Genomic DNA, 9948 nt, shown 5'->3' on the forward strand with positions numbered 1-9948 from the left:
AAAAACTTAACTATAGTTAGCTTAAAAAAAAGAGAATCTCAAAATATAACCAAAGACATAATCATGCACAGACATACAGCAGTGCCAATCACAATTACATTTAGGCTAAGCTTTTCACATGATATCCGACAATTTCGCATGAGCTAGTTTGGTGTCTCTAGGTTCACATACAGGCCCTGCATCCTTGGCAAGAGGGAGTATCGTCGTCAGTTGAGTCTTTTATCTTACGGTTCTAACTCTACACGAGGAAATCAAATTATCACTTACAATGGAGTAATCAACTACCTACAATAAAAATCACAAGCATGCATAGTAAACTTATTGGTCACAACAACAAAGCAATAAACAATATAAATCACATTTTCCTGCAAAGAAACAAATCTCGGTCTAAAGAAAATAACAAAACTAATTGGAGTAAAAAAATGTAAGATCATGAAAGAATTGCTCCTATACATATGTATGTAAACAGTAAATGTAATAAATATAAAAGTAACATCCCAAGTAGATACCTAGTAATGCTTAGTTTAAAAAGAAAAAAGTAGATTATACTTTGTAGCATACTCAATAAGTAGAGTCCAGAGTCTTGGAGCCAATATCCCAAAAATTACATGAAATTGAATAAAGGTTACTTGATCATGCAAGAGAGAATAAATGAACCCATAATAAAAAAAATTATTTGAAAGTTGAAAAGATACATTTTACTATCTTCTTACCTTTATGCAATACAACAACAAAAATAATAATTATCATATATCCCACCCAATGAGAGTCTGCTACATGGATAAAATAGTGACATTACACCCTATCATAAATTATGTCTAAATTATGGGGTAAATTGCTTAACATTTCTTTCAACTTTGAATATACTTTAATCCCAACAACCATATTAGAAAGGAAGAGACTTATCTCAAACTATGAATCATCACGTCAAATATTCAATGCATTTTCTTATATCATTATCCACAATTAAAATATGACTACACTGGAAAAATATGACTTTTCTGATTTTACAAATATGAGCAAGTTAGAGATATGACCCACATATAATTACATAAAAACAAGTAATCGTCACAATATAAAAGTTAAAGTTCTTACTTGTAGACAGCGAGGACCTTGGAGAGAAGTGATAGGAGAGAGAAAGTCTTCTTAACAACCTTGGCAGACTTAGAGAGCAACAAGTATGAAACTACGCCAATGAGGACAGGAACAGTTTCAACAAGCTGAGCAAAAGAAAATAGATACTCAATCACAATGTTAATAATTTGATGTGCATAAACGCGTGAAAATGCTAAGGATTGTGTTTTGAACATAATGATCCACCCAAGTGGCAAGACAATGTCAGACATAAGAATCAAGAACAATTTCCAATTCAACTTAATGAATGAATATTGAATAGAGTTGGAAAAAAATAAAAAAAAAAACCTTGCTAATTGTTACTTCTGATGTAAATCATGTTAAGAGTGAGGTATAAGCCACATTTGGCAATTTTTCGTAATCTAACTTGAATACTTAATCAATTTATGTCAACTATAAGAATCAATAACAAAACACTAGAATTAGCTACTCTCCTAGAAATTAGAATTAAATATTCTCCCTTAAAGCACATAACTTCTAAAATGCAGAAATCCTTAGATTATTTACCTGCAAAGTGGAACAATATCTCGTTTAATTTCTCGAGTCCAAAGCGATGACTTTAATTGTACGGCTATAATAGGACGATGAATAACTTGCTTCAAATAGGAGAATAAATGGAGTTTCGTCTTCGAGGGAGACAACAGCAAGACACGGCTAGACCACCTAAGCAGAGGCCATGCTTACCGTCGTCCGCAGCAAGAAGCACTTCTGTACGAAGACGACAAAAGTCCTGCGGAATTTTTGCCGGTTCTCCTTCCCTTCAACATTCATATTTAGGACAGACTTTGTCAAAGTCGCCAACGTAACACATTTGAGGCTGTCAAATATTGCCTTGTCTTCCTCATTCAGTTTGCGATAGTCAACCTTTTTAGGAAAACGATCCCCTACAATATTTTAATAGTAACAAATGAGCCAAAAGGGTTCAGTTTAATCTTTTATATACCAATGAACCGAAATTTAAGGGAGAAATGAACTGAAAATAAGCAAGAAGTGGAAAGTGTATTACCGCCATGGCTTATCCCCAGCGTAGCTGCTACTTTGGCAGGTGTTATGTATATTTTTCCATGGAGAGTTTTCAGGCAACCATGATACTCATCATAGCAATCAATCAATTCTTTTAAGAGGGCGTGAGATACCTTCATTTCTGGGACATGTGCCAGGGCACCGAATCCTATTTCTTCAACTATATCTTTCTTTTCCTGACTCATATTCTTGAACACTGTTGCTAAATGATAGTATTTCTCTATGCAAAAGAAGTACTGAATATAGTAACAACCAATTTCAAAGCCCTAGTTACACTATCCACTGAACTGGTTGAAAATAACAACAAATTTCATTCCATGCCCTAGTTATACTGTAAAAATGCATTCACAATAGTTCGATCTTCTAAACGAAGCAAATCAATCCAGTAAACCTAAAATGCAACTAGGAGAAATGCGACATTGCAAGATTTCAAGTGAACAGTAGTTTTCTTATACCTTTGGTAGTCTCTGTTGCTGTTTTTGTTCGTTTGTGGTTGTTCGTTGCCAAATCTTCTAGCTATTCTTCTGCAGTAGTGGTTTTCGCAGAGAACGTGACTGAAATTTCAGTGATTTTGAGAGAGATTCAAAGAGAATGATTGGTTTCGTGCATTTTGAAGAAGAAGGAATGTTTTATTATAATGAAGCGCGTGGAAGTCACGTTTATTTTAGTGACGTTGGAGGCGGGTAAATTTATTTGGGCTTGGGTCAACTTGTGATTTAGGGTTTATGGGTTCAGGGTTCAGTGTTTTGGGGGTTTAGGGTTTACGGTAGGGTTCATGGTTTACGGTTTAGGGTTTAGTATTTAGGGTTCAGAGTTCAGTGTTCAGGGTTCAGGTTCAGAGTTCAGGGTCAGTTTCAGGATTTAGGGTTTAGGGTTTTAGGGATTTAGGGTTTATGGGTTCAGGGTTCTGGTTTTAGTGTTTAGGGTTTAGGGTTCAGGGTTTAGGGGTTTAGTGTGTTTTTAACTTTCGGTTCGCGCAGTGTATTAATTTTGGTTCACTGTGTTCTTTTTTATTTCTAATGTATTGGTAAATACAGTGATTACAATCACTGAGAACCTAGAATAAAACAGCAGCCAGACAGTTCCAACAGATATATAAATATTAACATTTGATATATACATTGATATTAAGAATAGATATATACATTAACATTGACATATATACATTTGAAAGAAGCATTGTTTGATACATACATTGACATATATACATTTGAAGTATGCATTTTTTGCTTTTTAAACAAGTTAAACAAAATATTATTAATTACAACTAGTATATGCTATTTGCTATCTAAATTCCCAGATGTGTATTTACAATAAGGGTTGGAGAGGAAAGCAGATGGCTTGGTGAGTCGTATTGCTTCAGATTCCAAAATTACTTGGTCTCTGATTTTGTTAATTTAATGCAACAGAAGATTTGGACCATATTGATATCTGAAGTCATCAATGTCTTTCTACATTTCAATTGAAATGAATTAGTTACATAAGAAATGAATTCAAATGAAATAAGAACAATATCATTCAAAGCCCTAATCATAATGTAAAAATGCAATCACAATAACCCTAAACCCTGAACACATTAAATATCAAGTAAATCAAAATCACATTAAATAACAACAAATTTCACTCAAAGCCCTAGTCATACTATAAAAATGCAATCACAGTTATCCTAAACCCTGAAAAAATTAAAAGGAATCCACCGAACCGAAAAACATTCACTTAGTGAATCAAAATTATATGAGCTACCGAACCAAAAATTGTTTATGTGGTGAATTTTGTTGATGAAATTTCAATCAACAAGAATAGTATTTATGCATAGAAAAAAAGTATTGAACAGAGTAACAACCAACTTCAAAGCTCTAGTTACAATATCAACTTAACTGAATGAAATAAGAAAAGAACGAAGTTTATTAATTTAGAAAGTACTTATTTGTGTCCAAGCTTTATATTTATATCTCTTCCCGCTTTTTATTTTTTGTATATCTATTGTTTCAAGCCATTTCATCACGAATATTCCATAATCATAGCTAAGCAAGAATTGAGTATAATACGATCAATAGTATATAAAATAAAATACATTAAAAATAGCACTATAGAAGAGAAAGATTCTTACTTTGTACGTTGACTATTCAATTGGATATACTCTCCTTCCTCTCCTAGTCCATCCTCCATTAAGGGTTCCGCCCCAGCATACACCCTCATCTGAGAAATTATTAAACCCTGAAAGAGACCAAAAAAGTAAATAAACAGAACCAACAATAGTCAACCAAACTCCTCTCATGTACAGAATAATTTGAATAATTTACAAAAAAATAACTTACAACAAATTTGTTCAGTTCCTTTCTCGAATTAGGTATATCTTCTAGCTTCTTGTTGATAGGGTCAAGGACATAGAACTTCTTTTTGTTTACATCAGCAATCCACAACCACCAATGCCCTCCATTGCAAATTGGAACAAATAGCTGAAATTTTGGAAAATTATAGAATATTTCAGTCGAAACAATAGCAAACAAGAGAATTATCAAAGAATTTTTAGAAATTACAACTTACAAATGGATGCGATACAAGTTTCCTTTTGTCAAGAAACTGGCGGTGGTGGGCATACTGCTCAATATCAAACATGTAGGCTTTGTTTGTCCTCTTATCAGTGTACTCCACGCCATATGTTCCCAACATAAAATTCTGCAAAATGAACATCAGTTAAATTACATTTCCACCGAACCGAACACAAATCATATGCTGAATAAAACGTGAAAAATATTCAATCATCAAGAGAAAAGTTTTCTTAATACAAAAGAACTCAACAGAAGACATAAGAATCAGGTGAACCAATATTTACATTCTGTCCGAGCCGAAAAGTAATCAGCAGTGAATAGGAAATTTAGCTTACCACAATATCCTGCGGCACAATGTATATTTGTTTCTGATACTGCTTCATTTTTATTTCGTTGAGAATAATGCTGTGTATACTAACCACCTACAGGATGAAAATTTATGAGATATACTATATAAGAGTGTTTAAAAAAATCATTAATGTTAATGCAATTGGAAAAGAATTTACCACGGCATGCACATCTTCTTTGGGCATTAGAGACATGAAATATTCTCTTAGTCCCTCGTAGAGTCCCTCATGTTTCAAGACAAATACTGTTTCATATTTATTGGTACCGTCTTTTGTCTTTTTTACATGTGTCATCCAATGATAACACTTTTTGATCAGCTCGTTTGTGATTTTTGTCTTTTTCTGCGGGGTTTTGTAAACTTGAGCCGCTGTTAAGGTTGATTCTGAAGATGTTCCTTTATCAAATTTTAATGTTGCTGCCACTCCAGCATCTACCACCATCTCTGCCAGGATTTCAAGCTGTGAATCACTCTCTTTAGAGGGCTGAGTTGGTTGAGATGCTGGTGGACTTATCCCAAGGCTAAAGGAAGTCCTTTCATCTTCCCTTTCCTTAGGTTGAGCAGCACTGCAGGATGATAGATATTTAACAATGATATTAAACAAAAATGATATTTAATCACTATAGTGAACCGAAATCCAAACAAATAGTGAACCCAAATCCAAACTTACAGTGAACCGAAATTATATTAAACAAAAATGATATTAAAGAAAAGCAAGTAACATACCTGTCAAATGATGACAAGATTAGAGTTTCTTTTTCTGATTGCCATGCCACTTGAGGTTCTTGTGATTGTTCTTCATCAGAAACTTGATAGACATTGGCATCCTTGAAAAACTCTTCAATAACAGAGCTTGTAAAAGACCCTGTAAAAGCCTGCTTTTTGGATTATAGAAGGCAGCTATAAGAAACAGAAGAGAGTCCAAAGACAACAACACATTGAATTCATTTCTGGTTTCAACCGAACCATAATTAAACCATGTATAAGCAGTAAACATTATCGATATTTATATAAGCAGTAAAACTTACACATCAACAGGTGCTTCTTGTTTGGATTGTTGCGCTGTTGGTTCTTTGCAGGGCTGTTCCAGAGGTCTGCTTCATCAATAGAAAAATTTAATAACCCAGCTAGAAAACAATTGATACAGTTGGATCCCTTCACTATCTTAACTGAAAAAAATCTATAAAATTTAGAAATGGATAATAAAAAAAATGCAAATCTTCCTATATCCATGTAGATGATACCTGAATGAGCTAAAATTCTCGTATCAAAACTCTTGTTTTTTTAGTTAGTATTAAGTCTGACGAGAATAATATTCTACAACCAGCAATTCGTTGATTTTCAAACCAACCCATTGGTTCGGAGCTTTAGCGGGTCTATTGATCGAAATCAATCGTTTTTTTCCAGATGCATTGATATTCCCCTTTTTTTAATTATAGTTACTGTCGCAGGAAGCGGTGAAGAGGATTCGAATTCTAAAAAAAAAATGTAAACATTTCTATAATTATCCCAAACTATTATCATATTTAACAATGATATTTAACAGAAATTACTCTAATCATTATAGTGAACCGAAAACCAAAGTTATACTGAACCAAAATCCAAACTTACAGTGAACCGAAATTATATTAAACAAAAGTGATATTAAAGAATTTAATGCTTACACATTAATAGGTGCTTCTTGTTCTGATTATTGTTGTACCGGTGGTTCTTGGGCTTGTTGCTGTTGTTCTTTTGCAGGGCTGTTGCATTAAATAGAAAACAGTTCAATAACAACCATTAAAATTAATAAAAAGAATTTTTATGTGAAATTTACTTTTCATTAGAAACTTCATACACATAGTCATCTTTGAATAAGTCTTCAATTACAGAAATCGTAAGAGATACTGTAATACCCTGCTTTTCAGCTTCTTGAGGGCAGCTGTAATAAGCAAAAGAGAGTCCAAAGACAAGAACACATTGAATTCATTTCTGTTTTCAACTGAACCATAATTAAACCATTTATAAGCAGTAAACATTGAACAAGATTCATGTGATGAATAAATATTTATTAACTTACTCATTATTAGAAGTTTGTTGTGTTTCCTCTTGTGGAAGCACATAGATGAAGTCATCCTTCATCAACTCTTCCTGAACTGAACTTGGAAGAGACAATGCAAGAGGAGGTCTAAGAAATGTAAATAAAAATAAAGTTAATGTTGAATAATTATAATTTGTTTTGAAAAATAGGAATTTGCGCATTGAAAAACTCACACATCCAAAGGTTCAGAACGAGTTTGTTATTGAAACTCAACGATTTATATTTCAGATTCAGGTGTAGGTCTAGTGACATTTAAACACAATTTTCTTGTGATTAATTAAACAAAAATTATTAACTAAATCTAAAAGAGTAACATAAATATTTTTAACTTACACTCGTGGAGTTTTAGACGTCTTTCTTGGGAAGATTTTCTTTTTTCTAAAAATTTGACCGGGCTGTCCGGGTATTTTTCCTAAAAAAATAACAAATTAAAATTAGAAACCAAGATTAAAAGCAGAGGTCTAGAAAGATATTAAATTTATTTTTGGGCAACCATCGAATCGAAAATACAATATGTAGTGAACCAATTTACCTGATATTGCTCGCAGCATTTACAGAAGGTGTAGAGCTTCCTTGAGTCTGTAAGACTTGCTCACTATCCATATTTATAGTCGGCACCCTAAGCAATATAAATAAATATTAGTAATTGAATATAGAGGAATTAGAAAAGGTTGTAGCAAAAGTAAGCAAAGTAAGAAAAAGAATTATGGAATAATAAACTGAATCTTACGTCTGAGAGAAATCATTTTGTGTCTGTGGAGAGTCAAACTGATCCGGAGCAATGTTTGTTGACTGAGCTCCATTATTTCTTTTCTTTGATCTTTTTTTCCTTATCATCTCTAATGCTCGTTTTCTTTTTTCGGCAGCATTGTCTTTTGCTTGTTCAGTTCTGAAAGTTCATAAAATAAGTATCAAGGAACCTAAAATGTAAGTATCAGTAAAAGAAAATATGATTTGAGAAACCTACTCCTTGTCAGGTTAGGTTAGTGTTTTTGCTACCCTTTCTAGTTGTTTTCTTCTTTTTATTATGGGTGTTTTCTCAATTTCATTTTCTCTGTAAAACATATAAACATATTGAATTTATACCAGAGACAAGACACTAACAATGAAGTCAACCAAACCCACAGATACCACCGAACTGAAATAAATGAAATTGCTAAACCGAAACTTAGAAGCCCACTGAACCGAAAATAAATATATATGCAATCAACAAAACGTCTCACAGAAATTATGCAATACTTATTCGTTTTCAGATTCGCTTGTGCTCTCTGAATCTATAGGCACAGGCTTTGTTTTTTTAGTTTGTTTCTTAACCACCTTCAATGGTTGTTTTCTTTTCTTTGTTGTAGTTTTTTTATTTCTTCTTCTCTGTAATATATAAGAATAAGCGCATAAGAACAAATTTAAGCAAATACAAATTAAATAAAATTGATATGAAAATTAAACTTACTGGCTTTCGGATTCAGATTCGAAAAGTCTTTCTTCTTATGAAGAAGAATCTGTCTCAACAATTTTCTTTTTTATTTTCTTTCCTTTTTTTTGTCCAAGTTACTTGTTTTTGTTTTTTCTTTCTTTTTTTGCTTTCTGTACAGAAGTCCCTAAAACAAAAATAAGGTCTCAATTATGTAATCATCAAAATAACAAATTAACAATCCGGTGAACCGAATGAAATAATCATACCGAATCGAAAAATATTCAAATGGTGAATAGTACATGACAACTATTTATTCATCAAGAAAAATGTTTCTTAATGCAGAAACATTCAAATGAACAAACTAACAATTGCAAGTAGGACAAATAATTTAATTATAACCTAAAAGCATTTCAAAGCAAATTTTTCGGGGGATTTTAGTAGAGTATTTATCAATGGTTGTGTTGTTTCGGATGAAATCCGTTCAATAATCATTTTCCTTGTCCCATAGGTCACCCATGGTGCAGGGGGAGCATCAGGTGCAAACAGGCGGGAGAACTTTGTTTCATGGAAGTATATCAACATTAATACAAAAACACAGCCATCAATAGACTGTTTATTCCCCCTCTCTCTTGTTTTCAACTCCTTTCATTAAGAAGTTGAGAACATGCTTTGCCCAATCCCATTTTCTAATGTTGTCCACATGAAAAATCGGTGGCTTATGGATTGGGGAGGCCACACTTACTGTTGTGGGGAGCAAGAAGAACTTTTGTATGAAGACAACAAAAGTCCTCTTAAATTTTTTTCGGTTCTCCTCCCTTCTACACTCATATCCAGCACATTCCTTGTCTGCTGGATTCAGCTTGTTGTAATCAACCTTTTCAGGAAAAAAATTTTCTACAATATTTTAATAGCAAAAATCAGACAAAAACGGTCAGTTTAATTTTTCAGACACCAATGAACTGAAAATAAGCAGTAAGTGAAAAATGTATTACCTCCGTTGGTTATGCCGAGGGCAGCTGCTACTTTTCGAGGAGTTATGTATATTGTCCCCTGTAGAATTTTCACGTATCCTCTCTCTTCATCAAACTAATCAAGCAATTCTATCAATAGTGTATTAGAGACGTTCATTTTTGGCACATGTGCCAGGGCACCAAATCCCATTTCTTCCACAATATCTTTCTTTTCTTGACTCATTTTCCTGTACACTGTTGCTATTGTCTTTGGCGTCTACAATAGTGAGTTTTCTGCAAGTTTTGAAACAGAATGTGAGGATATATTTATAATACAAAATAGATATTATTCAAATAAAAGTGGATAAATATATTTAATCTACTTACGTTATAATGTGTCTTCTCCTTCATTGTTGCCATTTTTTTGTTGTGTTTTGCTGTAATAAAAA

General features: G+C 32.9%; 1 protein-coding gene across 1 annotated transcript; it reads right to left on the reverse strand.

The window, feature by feature from the left end:
- Positions 1 to 1091: 1091 nt before the first annotated feature.
- LOC148566422 (uncharacterized) lies at positions 1092 to 5350 on the reverse strand. Its single transcript, XM_088483585.1, has 10 exons — positions 5216 to 5350; positions 5045 to 5131; positions 4705 to 4836; positions 4476 to 4616; positions 4268 to 4374; positions 3534 to 3608; positions 3193 to 3214; positions 2141 to 2393; positions 1819 to 2018; positions 1092 to 1220 (listed from the first exon to the last, which is right to left on the reverse strand). Exons 1-10 carry the CDS (start codon positions 5348 to 5350, stop codon positions 1092 to 1094), a joined length of 1281 nt encoding a protein of 426 aa, XP_088339711.1.
- Between the last annotated feature and the right edge of the window lie 4598 nt (positions 5351 to 9948).

This window comes from Arachis ipaensis, chromosome B4, assembly GCF_059453495.1.
Source record: "Arachis ipaensis isolate K30076 ecotype BB chromosome B4, ASM5945349v1, whole genome shotgun sequence".
Lineage (NCBI taxonomy): Eukaryota > Viridiplantae > Streptophyta > Magnoliopsida > Fabales > Fabaceae > Arachis > Arachis ipaensis.

What these genes read in the sequence shown, in the direction of transcription:
- LOC148566422 (XM_088483585.1), bottom strand. Translation starts at nt 5,350, where the DNA reads ATGACACATGTAAAAAAGACAAAAGACGGTACCAATAAATATGAAACA. An exon ending in TTAACAAAATCAGAGACCAA is followed by an intron (nt 3,215 to 3,533) that starts GTAATTTTGGAA and finishes GTTTTATTCTAG; the next exon opens with GTTCTCAGTGATTGTAATCA. An exon ending in TCTCAGTGATTGTAATCACT is followed by an intron (nt 2,394 to 3,192) that starts GTATTTACCAAT and finishes TACTATATTCAG; the next exon opens with TACTTCTTTTGCATAGAGAA.